The sequence below is a fragment of the Sphaerodactylus townsendi genome, linkage group LG09 (assembly GCF_021028975.2).
Source record: "Sphaerodactylus townsendi isolate TG3544 linkage group LG09, MPM_Stown_v2.3, whole genome shotgun sequence".
Lineage (NCBI taxonomy): Eukaryota > Metazoa > Chordata > Lepidosauria > Squamata > Sphaerodactylidae > Sphaerodactylus > Sphaerodactylus townsendi.
In genome coordinates, this window is record NC_059433.1 from 82,539,704 (window position 1) to 82,555,888 (window position 16,185).

At 41.6% G+C, this 16,185-nt stretch overlaps 1 protein-coding gene across 1 annotated transcript in view; it reads right to left on the minus strand.

Annotated features, from left to right (window-relative positions):
* Positions 1 to 15,298, minus strand: part of EMC2 (ER membrane protein complex subunit 2) — a 51,979-nt gene extending 36,681 nt beyond the window's left edge. The window contains exons 1-2 of the mRNA XM_048507917.1: positions 15,197 to 15,298; positions 3,978 to 4,091 (exon numbers count right to left, since the gene is read on the minus strand). Of these exons, the coding sequence (XP_048363874.1) occupies positions 3,978 to 4,091; positions 15,197 to 15,236 (154 nt within the window). The 5' untranslated portion in view covers positions 15,237 to 15,298. The remainder of the gene's footprint in view (positions 1 to 3,977; positions 4,092 to 15,196) is intronic.
* Positions 15,299 to 16,185: the final 887 nt, after the last annotated feature.

Here is a 16,185-nt window from a genome sequence, read left to right on the forward strand (position 1 = left end):
CCTTGTACTGACAGTGTTTGGCACTGAATTGTACAGACCTCTGTGTTTCACATCAATTACAATTCTATTTAAAAAAAATCAAAGTTAAAAGGATCTGGGCGCCTGAAAGGGAGATTCCCAAGTTCCACCATTCTAAGTGCATCACAACTGGATAATAAATGCAAGTGTGAATGGATGAACTGGCTGTTGCTCTTTTATTTACTCAGTGAAAATTAGATTGCTCTTTGTGGCTAACTGGAACACAAGCTGTTAAAACCTAGAATAAAAAATGAAGGATATGACTGTAAAGGATGCCGCTTGACAGACTTTACTCATGCTGCCCTCTGGAGTAATTATGTATTTGCTGACTAGTAATCAATATGGGGACAGCATTTAGGCTGTATTCAGACGTCACAAAAAGCCAATACTACGCAGGGATATGTACAAAGCCCAGCCTACTGTGGGCTCATACAAGCTTCACTCTCCCTTCTTTCAGAGAGAATCGTGTTAGACACTAATTCTACAGAGAATCCACCCATGAGGTATGGATAGAATCAGTTTTCCCTTTATGACCCACGATTCCAAACAAGGCCTCAATCCAGACTTCGAATGCCTGGTTAACTTCCCCAGCTCCTGCCTGGTTAACTTCCTCAGCATTTTTATGTCCCAGGTAACTTGTGGTGAAAAGTGCCGTCAAGACCCAGCTGACTTACAGCAACCCCTTTCAAGACAAGGGACTCATGGAAGCCATTTGCCACTGCCTGCCTCTGGAAAGCAACCCTGGTTCGGCTTGGTGGTGTGACGAATGCCCTTATAAGGCATTCAGTTTCCAGGGTGAGAGTCTGCCCTAAAGGGGTTAAGCCCTGGCCAGCCCTGATTGGCTAGAGGGAAATGGCAAGAATATAAAAGGAGTCAGCCAGAGTGCTGAAAGGCTTTTTCTTTTGGTTCTTGGTGCCTTTTGGTGCCTTTTGGCAGAGTGAGCAGATCAAGCAGAGATCTGTCACTGCTGTTGGTTTGGCAGGAGTCAGACAGTGTACTCTGTAAGCTGAGGAAGCTTATCAGAGACATCAGGAAGCCCTGAGTTTGGTGGAGAGTGACCCGCCACTCCGGTGTTTATTAGCCGGAAAACCTCTGTCCAGACTAGAAGTCTGTCCTAACCAATTACAGCCCCAGTCTTAGGAGGCCCAGATGGTCAGTGGCAGAGTGTAGCCAGTTCAGGATGGTGGGAGAGGGAGGCTTGTGTGCCAGAATCCCACAGGGGAATAGACTGGGGTGTGTGTTGGTTTGCCCAGTGTGGTTAGAGTACAAGAAAGACTAGTGTCTGACAGAAGAGGGAGTGTGATACTCCTAAAAGTCAAGTCCTTTTCTGAAGTAAAATCTTTTTTCTTAAGTGATACCTGCGTTATTGTCTGTGAATGTTTTGAAACTGAAGATTGCCAACTTAACTTGTCTCTAGAAACCATTAAGCTCTTGAAACCAATAAGTTTTTGAAACCAACAAGCTTTAAAATCCTCTCAGGTTACCTGAGAATCCTACATTTAAGCCAGTAATAAACTTTTCAAGTTTTGTTTAAGTTACAACCGTTCCAGTCTATTTTGTCTGTGGGTGTTCCTAGAAAGAGTGGTGCCCATTTATCAGTTTATGGGCTATAGAACAGATTATATTTTTGGTGGCAGCGAACTTTAATATTTTTGTCTTATTAGGGGAGATCCCTCCAGCTAGAGAGGAAACAGTTTCTTGAGGGAATATCTCCCTGGGGCTTGGCACTTTGAAATAGGTGTCAGGGAAAGGGGAATTCCTTTTTCTCTCCTTCTCCTTTGCCCCTGTTTGTGCTTTTGTTAACATTGGTGACATAAGGGTGGCTTGGAAGTTTGGGACAAACGATCGCCTCAGACGTGGGCCGCGCCCTGAGTTGTTACAGTGGTCTCCTATCCAAATACTGACCAGGGCCACCCAGATAGCTATCAAGGTTTTGTAACATGAGAACAGAGGAGGAACATGCACACACACATGGCTAACAAGCCAGGTTTATGCCCATCTTGGCTTGTTAGGAAATCTGAATACAACCTTAGAATTTGAACCTGCACTGCAAGCGTGCAAAGGAAATTACAGTGAAAATGAGCAGGCTTACTTTCTCTTTTTGAGACTGCTGTCCTCACTACCACCCAGTGAGTTTTATAGTAGGATCAGGAGCAAAGAAGTGCTTATAAACCAGTTTCCCAGATACTTCAAACTTTCATCCCACAGACAATATTTTAATAAATAAAAAGATGACTGATGTATCTATCAGCAGAGTAGAGCAGAGATACCCATAGTAGACAATGAGCTTGTGGTCAACTTAGTTTAGTATGAAGAAGCTGTAAAAACACACGACATGGAAAGTATTTGATGGGGCATTTTAATTCGGATATAGTGAATATAAATCATTTATATTTTAACCTAAAGATAAGTTTATTATTTTAATCTGAATGTTTTAACTGTATGTATTTTTGGATGTTACAGCCAATGGCTCAAACAATAAATACTACTTGACTTGACTTGATAGTAGACAAGGAGGTCTAGTAGTCCAACTTTATACACTCATCAGCCTCCCACCTAGGACACTTCACACGATATGTTCTTTCCACAGGAAGGCTTTACTTGATAGTTCCACTATACAAACACTATGCAAAGTTTTAAACCTACACAGGACTAAGCACTAAGATCACTAAGACGCCTAAAGATACATACAGATCTATACACTGCCTTTATAAGGTTCAAGCTAGTACTTTGCCCAGCAACAGTCTTCCATAGGAGCAGAGTCACAGTCTCTTGCACCAATCACGTTAAAGGTCGACTATCACAAGTGGCTCCGGCTCTGTTGCTGACCCTTCTATCTGCTGCCTAGGAGATGAACCCTCTTTTTTTCACATACCATAACAGTATCAATATGCAAGTTTCATGTGTCCTGTTTTTTTCCTGTGGAGGGGAAAGAGATCGCTGCATGTATCATTATGAGACGCTTCATTGGCATCTTCTGGTAACTTTCCAAAAGTGAAAGTCCTCAGGTTGAGTATTAAAAGAACAGAGCCCACTTCAAAAATATTCCTCCAGGTTTTTACAAAACTGGAGTGTTACCGAGACCAAAACTTCCTAAAATTAAATAAAGACGGGAACCTGCTTGGAACGCTGAGCTTACTGCCAGAAACGAACTCCTCATACTGTCTGAATTAGGTTAACTGAATTATAGAAAGGAAAGAAAGAGAAAGTAGAAATGAGCTCATTAAAAACAAATCACTGATGCTTATTCCCTTCCTGCCTGTATAACGGCCTTGCTCAGTCCTCTACAGTTAATTTTTTCTTTTGCCATTAAAAAACTGTGATGTTTTATCCTTTGCTTATATAAAAAAGAGGTATTGCAGTATTGTGACTTTCTGTTTAAACTATCCCCTTCTGGTATAGAATGCCACGTGCCAAGTTTCTGTCTAGGGAGAATTAGTACCGTGCACTTATGACTCCCCTCAAACGCAGGGATATTGTATATAATGAAAATCCAGGCACGCCCTAGATTCTCACGCGCAACACTACAATAAAAGCCACCCTTATATCGATTCCACGTAGCTGAAGTTATGGTTTCAGGAATAACATTTTCTCTCTGTTTCCAACCTCTAGCTATCCCTCAGAAGAGCGAAGACAACCTTTGAGTGAAATGTGTCCAACAGCATTTGGCCAAAGGTTTTCTCAGAAGTATTCACAAGGGTAGTGGGGCCAGGGCTATACGTCCTGTTAGGCATACATCTTTCTGCCCACACCCTTCCATTGGAAAGCAGATCAAGAGTCAAAGAACACTGGCAGATGTTCAGCTTACAAAAATAATGTGCGCACCACACCACCAGGAAAATGGAGAAAAAGTAAAATAATATGGAGGGGTCTAATAAGGGGATTAATGGGATAATAAACAAAACCAGCTGCGTAGAATAAAAAAAGGAAAGCTACAGACATGAAAGAATTTGACCTACTGTCATCACCCAGCTTAGATGCATATTCATGAATTAACTCTTCTCCAACTTCCACGATCTGTTCACTGTTTCGGCAGTTTTCTTCCCTCCATTTCCTCATTTTGTCTCGCATCTCTGAAAGACAAATAATAAAATACCACAGGATCAGTTCCGGAAGGGATAAGTAATCTAGATCTCCTTCAGAACCAAGAGTTACCTTGATGGTAACTGCTTTGCAGCTTCAGAACTCAGATTCAGAAATCACACTTGTGATTTATTTATTTTATTTATTTATTTATAATCATTTTTATATACCGCCCCTCCCCCAAAGGGCTCTGGTCGGATTCATGGATTTTTGAGGATTTGGGGCTAAAGACTCAATTGGTAAACAAGCTCCCAAGGTGTATAGAACTGAACTCCCAAAGCATCTATTGTTACTTTCCAATGCAGATCAGTAGTGATAAAGTGATTGTGCGGTATCAAAACATTGGAGGACACTAATGACCTTTTCTATTAGGGTAAAAACTGTGGTGGTGACGTTAGGAAACAAGGATGCGCCAACAGACAAACCTTTTCAGTTAAACAGTCAATCTTCACCCTCTGCTCCAACAGCCTGTCTACCAATCTCAAGATCATGAGTCAGTCAGAAGCACACCTAAATTGAATTCTTCTTCCCTCCATCTATTAGAATTCTTACTCCTGATCCCTCCACCATTTCAATATATATGCTATACATAATTATATACAATAATAAAAGAAATTTAATAGAAGACTCGTGCTGCTGAATTACTTAAGATCATAAGAACATAAGAACTAGCCTGCTGGATCAGATCAGAGTCTATCTAGTCCAGCACTCTGCTACTCGCAGTGGCCCACCAGGTATCTTTAGGAGCTCACGTGCAGGATGTGAAAGCAATGGCCTTCTGTGCTGCTGCTCCTGAGCACCTGGTCTGCTAAGGCATTTGCAATCTGAGATCAAGGAGGATCAAGATTGGTAGCCATAGATCGACTTCTCCTCCATAAATCTGTCCAAGCCCTTTTTAAAGCTATCCAGGTTAGTGGCCCATCACCACCTCCTGTGGCAGCATAGTCCAAACACCAATCTTATTTGGTAAGAAAATGTAAGGTCACTTTTTTTTCTCTAAATTTGCACTGATGTCAGAGGAGATCCACAAATTGAAATCAGTTGCAGTTTTAAGAGCACATTTACTATACGGGGACAGAGGACCCTAATATACGTGCCCACCTATTTTTAATGGAGATTACTCACACATACTGCATTTAGATCTGGGCGGGGTCAAAAGTGCAGAGAAATACAAGGACCTAGGTTTCCAGGTTTTTACAATTTCAACTCCTTTTTGCTATAATAATAGTAAACATTTGTAAACACATAATAGTAAACATTTGGTCCAAGAACCCTCACTACAATGCTTATGTGAGGCATTCACCTCTGCCTCATGGCATATCTGGCCGCATTTTAGAACAGCTCTGAAAAGAACTTCTTAATGCAGACAAGGAACTCTTACAGATACTGGAAACTGACTAGGAATATTGTTGTCAGATTGGGAAAGAAAACATCCTATTTTTTTCTCAACAACCTCTAGTGGGAATTCTCACTCTTTTCAGCAGTCCTATAAACCAGACATTCCTCTACTACTGTTTGCCTCCCTGATTTCTATTTCTACCAGGGCAACACCAGTGTTATGCCAATCTCTTCTTCATTATTCTCTGAACAAAATACAAATTATAAATTGAGGGGGGATGCAAATATTCAGTACTACTGCTCAAATCTATGACAATATTTATGCACATATTTTACAGAATTCTTTATAGGACAGCTGTTCTAAGTATCTCAGCGAGCCATTTCGCTTCATGAACACTACATCATCTTGTTATGAGGAAAAAAGTCCACATGTACAATTGTAAATATTTAATACCACTTTCATCCTATTTTCTAAACCTCCCAATTTCCAACTTACAAGGATCTTGGAGACAATAATTTTTAAGAATATACAAAACCAAACGGCAAGAACATGTTATATCACCACTAACTGATTTCATTTTCTAAGCTGAAAAGTGCCTTTCTTGAAAGGTATCCAACTGGATTCTTTAAATCTCCATGTGCATTACAGACCGAGAACTCTTTTGTTTTCAAACTAACAACTGTAAATAAAGGAAGCATCAAAAAAAAAAAGCAAACCTGGGTTTTTTTTTTTAAAAAGTTTCTGTTTATTACGAGCATGTTAAATGCAAGATCTTTATTTAAACACACAATTCTGAATTTGCTTGTCTTCTTGTCACTTCAACACGTACCCGCTAACAAAACTGACAGCTTTAGATTAAACAACTTTCTATCCCCCCCCCCAACTTTCTATCCCCCACATATGCTTCTATCCACAAAGAATGAACACAGATCTCTTGCGAACGGGGGGCGGGGGCTGCTCTGTTACTGTCTCCATTTTATATTTTGAAGGTCAACCAACTACAGTGTTACATTTCACGTGCATAAGTAAATCTAAATGGTTCCTGACGCAGGGCGACCCCTGAAAAATTAAAAATCAGAGGGAATTTGAGTGAACAAAAATGTACTGCGGAGACTGGCAGTTCAAACAGGTACACACACAATCATGGAAGTTTCCTCCACTAATTAACTTCCATTAATGGAAGTTTCCTCCATTAATTTACATGGCCACCAATAAAACTCCCATGTCAGTAAAACTTTCAAAGCTTTCAATAACGATTCGATATCAAAGTGTGGTAGTTGAAGGCGCTGTCAAGTTGCAGCCGACCCCATAGGATTTTCAGGACAAGAGACTAGCAGGGGTGGTTTGGCACTGCCTGTCACTGCATCGCAATTTTGGACCTCTCTGGTGGTTTCCCTTCCAAGTACTAACTAGGACTGACCCTGCTTAGCTTCTGAGATCTGACAGGATTAGGCTATCCAGGGCTATCCAGATCAGTGTTGATATCGAAACACGGGGGGGGGGGGGGGAACAGGACAAGACAGGTCATGTTTGACCATGAAACTATTTGAAATAACAAAATGGCACTGCAACCCTAAGAAGACTTTTCTGGGAGAAAGCTCTACTGATTGCACCCAACTAGAACTTCCCTGTAGCCTTTCTTCGGATGGCAGAGTAGACACAAGTCTAGCTCTGTACAAATGTACTTCAAAGAGAGCCTGACTCTCTTCAATGGAGTTTGCAACTCACATGAGTTGCAGCATAAGCCACATACAAATGGCTGCTGCTGAGAAGAAATGGGACTAAATTCTTCTTTACCTCTCCTATAGCGCTAACACTGATCCAACAGTGGTGGCCTGGTAACTGCACACACAAGAAGGAGAAAGCAGAACAGGCCCATTTAGTCAGATTTCCAAGGAACATGGAGATGTCAGGGCATCCATTGCTTCGGCCTTCGGGTGGAAAAACTGGGAGAAGAATCTCTCCACTTGGTGGCTTGCAGCAGACACAAAGAGGTCCACAATGGATTCCTTGAAGCATGAAACGATCAGTTGAAACACTCTTTTTAAAGAGATCACTCTGCTTCTTGTATGGATTGTCTGCATAGCCAATCTACTTGGATGTTTGAGGACTGCTTTATGTATCCTGCCTGAATTGAGACTAGGTTGTTTGCTGTCTATCTCAGGATCTTCATCACATCAGTGTGGAGTCTAGATGATCTGGAATCCTCCTTGACTTTTGAGATACATCTTGGCAGAGCTGTTGTCTGTCCAGATCAGCATGTGTTTTCCCAGGATCATGTTCCTGAAGTGCAAGATGGATAAGTGAACAACGCAAATTTCAGTAAGTTTATTGGAAGCCTTGATTTCCGCAAGTGACCAACAACACTGTAATGAATGGTCGTCTAGAATGACACCCCATCTTCACAATATGGGATTCATGAATACCTGGATCTGATCCAGTTTGTACAAGACTTTCCCCTGTTGGGAGCAGTGAGAGGTATCTAACAGTACCCTTAGATGCTACAGCCTCTGAGATGGTATCTGAGAGCTTTTCTGGAAGTAGACAAGAAATCCATGGTTCTGTAGATACTGGATGGTCATCTGAGTGTCAATGATAGAATTGTCCCTGGAGTCTGACCTGATCAGTAAGTCATCAAGGTAGAGATGACTGTATATCCCTCGTCTCCTTAATACTATGGGAGAGAGAAGAATCTTCTAGAAAACTGTTGGAGGTTGAGAGATCAAAGGGTAAGGGTAATACTCTGAATTGGAACTGATTGGTATTCACAGCAAAGCAAAGAACCTTTCTGTGGCCTGCAAAGATGGGGACATGAAGGTAAGTTTCTTGTAGGTCTAGACATGTCACAAAGTCCCCCCGGGTAGATCCCCTCCATGATGGGCCTCAGGGTTTCCGTGTGAAAAATCTCTCAACCAGCATAAATCAGATTTTATTGTATACTGGCCTATTCTAATAATGAATGTTCCCACAAACCAACTGCTCTGAGTCTCTCGCCCTTTGTAATGTACTTTTCACTTAACATCATGTTCCTCTTGTAGCCATCATAAAAAGAGACTTATTAGAGTGCCATATTTTAATGCCGGGACTGTGAACATTATAGTAAAACGAATATCCCAGTTAACTGAAAGGTAGTATTTTTTAATATGCATCCAAATTTAATATGGATACAAATTGGTAAATGGTAATGTAATGTTGCTTTCAGAAAGTATGGTCAACCTCTTCTTACACTTAAGCTCTATATCAGAAGTCAAACCCTTCCTTTCTAGATGGTTTGCATGAAAATTACGTGGGTCTTTCCCTCTATTGCATAGGTGTCAAACTCACGGCCCTCCAGATGTTATGGACTACAGTTCCCATCATGCTGGCAGGGGGTGATGGGAACTGTAGTCCATGACATCTGGAGGACTGTGAGTTTGACACCTGTGCTCTATTACATTAATAATTATAACATCTGGCATTTATAATAATGCTTACAATGACCCTATGAGATCATTTCAGAGGACAACCACGTTGGTCTGCAGTAGAACAGCCAGATTCGAAGCTCCCTCTACCTTTTAACTCTTGAAAGCTTATACTCTTGTTGGTCTCTAAGATGGTACTGGATTTGAATCTAGCTGTTCTACAAAAGACAAGCACGGCTATCCTATCCTGAATGAATAAGACAAAACAGGAAAGCCCATGCAAGATATGTATTGCTCTCCAAACTCTGCCAAATAAAAGGTATTTAACTTCATGCATCCACCTAGTGATATTTTGAAAACTTAACTGGGTAAAAGTGAAAAAGAGAAATTCAATGTATTGTCGAAGGCTTTCACAGCCGAAATCACTTGGATGCTGTGTGGTTTCCAGACTGTATGGCCATGTTCTAGCAGCATTCTGTCCTTGAGAGAAGGCTACTAGAACATGGCCATACAGCCCGGAAACCACACAGCACCCCAGAAAAAGAGAAACTTGCATTATAATGTAAAGGGGCTGCGTAAACATGAGGCAGGCCATTATCAAAACAGTTTACAAGATGTGGAAACGCAGGGATGTTCTTGCGCTATTTAAATGTGCACTGAAGTGTTGCAATAGGGACATAATTAGCTGGTTTTACAACATTCCATCATTTCTATTGCCTCATCTCTAAGCTGTAACAGCATTTTGACGCTATTTCCTGGTTCTTCACTTACGGATGTAATTGAACAGAGACTTGAAACAAGCTCATGGTGTAACACATTATGCACATTCACTACATGCATATGGATTTTGCTTTTTTAAAAATAGTGTCTCTGTTGCGTACCCATTCCACAAAATAGAAAAAAAGAAATGGGGAACGGGAACCAAGGAAGACTAATTTTAGACATTATAATACAAAGCAAGTGTTTTAACATAAACAAATTTTATCTAATTCATCACAGAAAAGACAAACAAGCCCAGCTTGTTTCAGAAATATCAAGGAATCATTCCAGTAAAGGAGAACAGAAACCCCCCAATTCCAAAAGTTTTATTCATATTTTCATATGTAACTATTGCAAAAACACAATATAAAAAGTAAACATGGTCTCCAGAGGTCACCAATTAGCAAAAGAAGAATGTGGGGCCGGGGGTGGGGGGAGGGCCACAACTTTCACCTTACTGTTCATAGTACAGATGGGCACAAAAGTTCACCGCGTGGCTAGATGGTAACCTGTAAAGGCAAAGTGATTAAGAGTGAAACCCTTTTGGCTCTTTAAATACTGCTTAACTGCATGTAACTGGGATCAACTGAGCAACTCGTTTGCTTACTTCAAGGTTTTTTCCCCTCACATAAATAGTTGGGCTGTCAAGAAACAATTCCTGGAATGTTTGGAACTATTAACAAGTCTCTTCTCTTGCAGGGTTTAATTCAGGCAGCTGTCAAAAACAAGGAAAACTGGTTTTCTAACAGTGATGATTCCTTCTGATATCACTTCTGCCCCTCGCTGGGGGCTGGCAATAGCTGTGTGGATGGGAGACAAGTTGCCCTAGCCACATGGTTGTTCCTGCAGATGTTATCAGGGCGGCACAGAAAGCAGCCACATGGAAGCTGTTTCCACACTGCTCTGGCATCACAGGAGCCACTGACACAGAAAGAGCGGGCATTTGGGTGCATCTGTTTCAAATTGGTTAAGCTGCATCATCTTTTGATCATCCTCCAATCTATGGCTTTATGTAAACCTATCAGTTTATAGTAAGTACCAACTAATATTTGTTCCCCATAAGGTAGGTGCCACCAGGAATATAAATTTGAAACAAACACCTTTATCTCTTTTTGATAATGATAAGGCAAAGTGGATGGCCTACATGGTCCTAAGGAAATTTTATTTATAACTGATAGGTAACGTCAAAGTTTCAAGCTAAATATTTACACAATAAAATCAAACAGACAACCGAGCTGCAGAACCATTCTTTGAGGACTTCACTCAACAAAAATTCACTCTGACACTTTCTGAGAGCTTCTCTCTCTCTCTATTATCACAGATTCTGTCTTTATTTTGTCCAACAATTTATTGAGGCTGACTTTCTCTGTATATGCTCTGACTTCCTGACTAACTCTCTCACAGAGCTTTGACACTCAGAAGCCCTAACACATTCTGCCATGTTCACACCAAGCTTTAATTATCTCTGACTAGAGTTTTGACACTCCCAGTCCTATCACTCTAAAACCCTTTAGAATCAATCAATCATATTGCTCTCTCATCCCCCCTCACCTTCCCCTTCTCTGTCCAACTCAGCTCTCAGTTTAAAGTCTCTCTCTCACACACACATACACACACACAATACAGTCATTACACTAAGGAAAACTTTTCCTAATCAAATTGAGAAATCCAAAGAGAGGATAAGATATGTCACAATGGTAAAGAATTTGGGAAACGTTTCTTGTAAAAATATAATGTTTATGCTTATGCATAAATTACAGCATGAAATAAACTTTTTTCCTACAAAAATAAAATCAGAACTGAATCAAAGCATAAGAATTAACACGGCACATTAAATGATGCAAAATTCTATAGTGGGATCCTAGTTTCAGCAAGCTGTACAGATAGTATAGACCATATCCCCTAATAATTTTTCCAAGTAGTTAGTATGATGCAACTCTAGCGCAAAAAAGCTCTTTTGAATAATTCGGTTTTGCAGAAAGCCAGGAGAGTGAGATCCTTCCCGACCTCCTCAAGCAGGCGAGTCTACAAGGCCAGTTTATAAAATGGAAGCCAAAATGGAGAAGGCAAATGTATGGGCAGGTGTTGATTTTGCCCATTTGCAAATTTGCACCTACAAAAGATCCTGCTCTGATGAGTGAAATTGTGGTGGTGGAATGTAAGGAGTTACAAGATCTTATAGATATGAAAGTCCAAGGCCAATACCTTAAACTGAGCCCTGTGACTGATATGCAGTCCATAAAGTACCCACAAGACGGAAGTAATATGCACACTCCATCTAATTCCTGATAATAGCCAAGCTACTGCAAACTGAACCAAATGGATTTTCCCAGTTGACTTTTAAAGGAAGTACAGGGCATTGAAGCAGTCTAGTCTCAATGTTACAATTACATGGATCTACGTGGCAAGATCAGCTTTTCAATGTAAGAAGCCATCTTTTGGGCTAGACTAAGTTGGAAGAAAGACTAAGCTAGAAGAAAGCGGCAGAGCTGTGTGACAAGCGGCTGCTGGCACTTGTGTGCCCTCGCACTGGTACATTTGATACCCAGTTGGTCGATTGGTCAAATGATTAGATGAACCAATTCCATAAGACCCCTGACACCATTTCTAAGGAAATTCATTAATTTCATTCATTCTAAAGAAATTAATTCATAAGGATTCTTATGCCTTAGACTGAATAGCCTTGTATTGTATTGGTTATACACTTGGAACTGTCTACAGCTGAAAGAGAGCTGATTTTATCATTTCTTTTTCTTTCTTTTTAATAAAAATTTTAAACCTCAGTTGACTGAGAGTATCTGGAGAAAGAACCCTGGTTTCAGTACGTTACTGGAAAGGCACCCACGCGGCTAAAATTCTGATTCCGGTCTAAATTCAGAATACTGATTCAGATCACTCCCAAGGTATAAAACAATGTAACATAACAAAAGCAAACAATTCATTTTTTAAAAACTCTGAACAAACATAATCAAATCATTAAAAAACCTAAAACCAGCATATACGGCAAGTAATACATACAGAGCTTAGCCATCTAAAGAAAACATTTGAAATACTGGAGAATGATGATGAAGAAGAGGAGTTTGGATTTATATCCCCCCTTTCTCTCCTGTAAGAAGACTCAAAGGGGTTGACAATCTCCTTTCCCTTCCCCCTCTGAACAAACACCCTGTGAAGTGGGTGGGGCTGAGAGAGCTCCGAAGAACTGTGACTAGGCAAGGTCACCGAGCTGGCATGTTTTGGAGAGCACAAGCTAATCTAGTTCACCAGATAAGCCTCCACAGCAGATTGGGGAATCAAATCCAGTTCTCCAGATTACAGTGCACCTGCTCTTAACCAGTACACCACGCTAGCTCTCAGGTGTTACCACAGGCGTGGCGGGATTCAACTAAAAATCCAAGCAAATAAAGATAATTTTATATGGAGCCTAAAGGACAGCAAAACAGGTACCAGGAGAACTGCAGAGGGCAGAACTTGGTTGCCATGCACCTGGAGAAAAAAGACTTGCCTCTTTAATAGAGGTATCATGTGTGAAAAAAGAGCACCTGTAGCTTTTGCTCATTCCCTGGTAATCCCCTGGAGCCCTGTGGCACAGTGTTAAGATGCAGAACTGCAGTCCAAGTTCTGCGCTCACAACCTAAGTCTGATCCTGAGGGAAGTCAGTTCCAGATAACCAGTACAAGATCTACTCAGCCTTCCATCCTTCCAAAGTTAGTCAAATGAGTACCCAGCTTGCTGGGGGTAAAGCGTAGACAATCGAGGAAAGCAATGGCAAACCACAAATGCCTGTAAACACAATCTGCCTAGTAAACATCATGATGTGATGTCACCTCACAGGTCTCTAAAGACACAATGCTTGAACGGGGGATTACGTTTATTTTTTTACCTGGTAAACACCGTTCCACTGGCCATTGGTTAAAGAGCAGAACATTTGTCGAAAGTTTTCATGGCCAGACTCAACTGGTTGTTGTGAATTTTCTGGGTTGTGTGGTCGTGGTCTGGTAGATCTTGTTCCTAACATTTCGCCTGCATCTGTGGCTGGTATCTTCAGAGGTGTAACACATTTCTCTCTGTGATACACCTCTGAAGATGCCAATCACAGATGCAGGTGAAACGTTAGGAACAAGATCTACCAGACCACGACCATACACCCCAGAAAACACACAACATCCAGCAGTACATTTATTCCCCAGATTTCTAGCAACCTTAGGGAGATAATTCTTTGGAAAGAACAGCAGCACTGTAAAAGCCCTGTTTCTGCTTGTTTCCCACTTCACCTTCATAGCTGAGGATCAGAGAGTAGGGTTTGAGATGGAGATATTTAACAGTCATGCAAGATTCAGGTGGGCAGCTGTGCTAGTCTGAAGCAGCAGAAAAGAGTCTGAGCCTAGTGGCACCTTTAAGACCAACAAAATTTCATTTTTGGTATAAGTTTACATGGACATGCACTTTTTCACATATCAGAAGACGTGTGGGTGCACAAGAAAGTGTATCCCAAGAATAAAACTTTGTTGGTCTTAAAGGTGTCAGTGGACTCATTTTTTCCCCAGAATTCATGTGTTTTAAAAGGGAAAGGAGACACTGCTGGGGATTAGCCTCTCTCCGATTAAAACAAAAAAGCACTGTGAAGTCACACTTGCCTTGCAGTTATTGTACCTATCAAGTAAATTTTAATCCACCAAGGAGCAAGGAACATAGTTCCACTTTCACCATTTCATTTTCACGAGCACCATACTTAATATAGGACTAGTCCAAGGTCATCCACAGAGCTTTATGGCTGGTGTTGGGATTTAAACCCAGATCACCCAGATCAGGGGTCTGCAACCTGTGGCTCTCCAGATGTTCATGAACTACAATTCCCATCAGACCCTGCCAGCACGGCCAATTGGCCATGCTGGCAGGGGCTGATGGAAATTGTAGTCCATGAACATCTGGAGAGCCACAGGTTGCAGACCTCTGACCCAGATCGTAGAGTGACATCTAACCACCACATATTGATGGTTCTGTTTTTTTACAACTACTGTGATGATGCCCGTTTGCATCAAATCGCCTGGTGTTTTACATCCCGATCCCTGACCTCCAAGAGCCTAACATTTATGCATGTGACTGCTCAGAAGAGAATGAGAGGAAGCCTAAGAGGCTGGCAGCAAATTATTTAAGCAAATGTTTTTCATATACTTATCGACTTGGCTTGAGGATCAGGTACAACAGAGCGAACGAAGAAAGGGGAAGGAGGGAACTACTAACTCCCACCCACCCACGTTCCTATTTCCGTACAGTCAAAGAGGATGAGAAACATACCAGCCACTTCACCCACAAACAGGAACTGAAAAGGCGAGGGGGAAGATAGTCAAAGGATGCCCGCACGCTATTAAAGGGTTAACGCTTCCGGAAAATGCGTAACTGACATTCGAGAATACCAAGCTTTGACAAACGCTCTTCACGGTGGATGAAGTTGTTGATGAGAGTGCGATTCGGAAGGGGCGGGGCCAAGACAGGCGTCAATCCTGCTCCCCCCACCTCCTCCCTTCCCCCGCGAGCGGCGGGCCTTCCCCACAGCCTGCCCGTTCGCCTCCGGAGTTAACGGCCGCAGCGTTACCTTCCCAAGTCACATCGTACATCTCCGACACCTTCGCCATCTTGCCGCCGCCGCGCCAACCGCGTTCGCCCGGCTCACGTGACTGCTACGAGCCACGCCCACCGTCCAACAGCCGGTGACTGGCCCGAATCTGATTGGATGGACATGCTCGGAGGGCGGGCTGAGGGTAGTCAGAACCTGCCTTGCTCAAACCCAGCTCATTCTGAATGAGTCTGAGGTGGGGAGTGGAGGTCGTTAGAGAGACGTTGTGTTGTGGTTTTCAAAAGTAGACATTACATTTTGTAGGGTATGTTTCCAGGGAATAAAAGACTACCAGTGACTGCCCATCTATAAAAATTGTTCTAGTCCCTCACACATCTGGCCAAAAAAGAATCGCAGATTTCCTATCTGAGGGCCCTTCCGCACATGCAGAATAATACACTTTCAATCCACTTTCACGATTGTTTTCAAGTGAGTTTGGCTATTCTGTACAGCTGCAAAGTGGATTGAAAATGCATTATTCTGCACGTGCGGAAAGGGGCTGAGGTAGATTCTGCAGAGCATGTTTATAATGAGTTGTAAATAACTCATTTTCCAAATTGAAACGTTATAAATGAACTCGTTTTTCAAATGGAAAATGAGCTCATTTATAACGATTGCAAACCGTTATAAATATGTTCTGCAGAATCCACTACGTATAATAATTAGTTGCCAGCCTCTAGTCTTCCATTCTCTTCTTAACAGTCGATTCACAAATGTTAAGCTCTTGGAGGTCAGGGATCTGGCTATAAAACGTAATGTGTTTTGATGGTGCTATGCAAATACTGTTAAACCTTTTTTTAAAACTGTTGCTCATTTGTCTACGGGTCATACATTCTGTTCTGGCCAAGCACAAGGCACCTGATATTAGTTCGCTTGGGGAACAGAACAGGCAAAGTATTGGTGACAGTCATTCAGTGAAATGCACTTATATCAAAGTACCATGTTCAATAATGCAAAAAATAATGGTT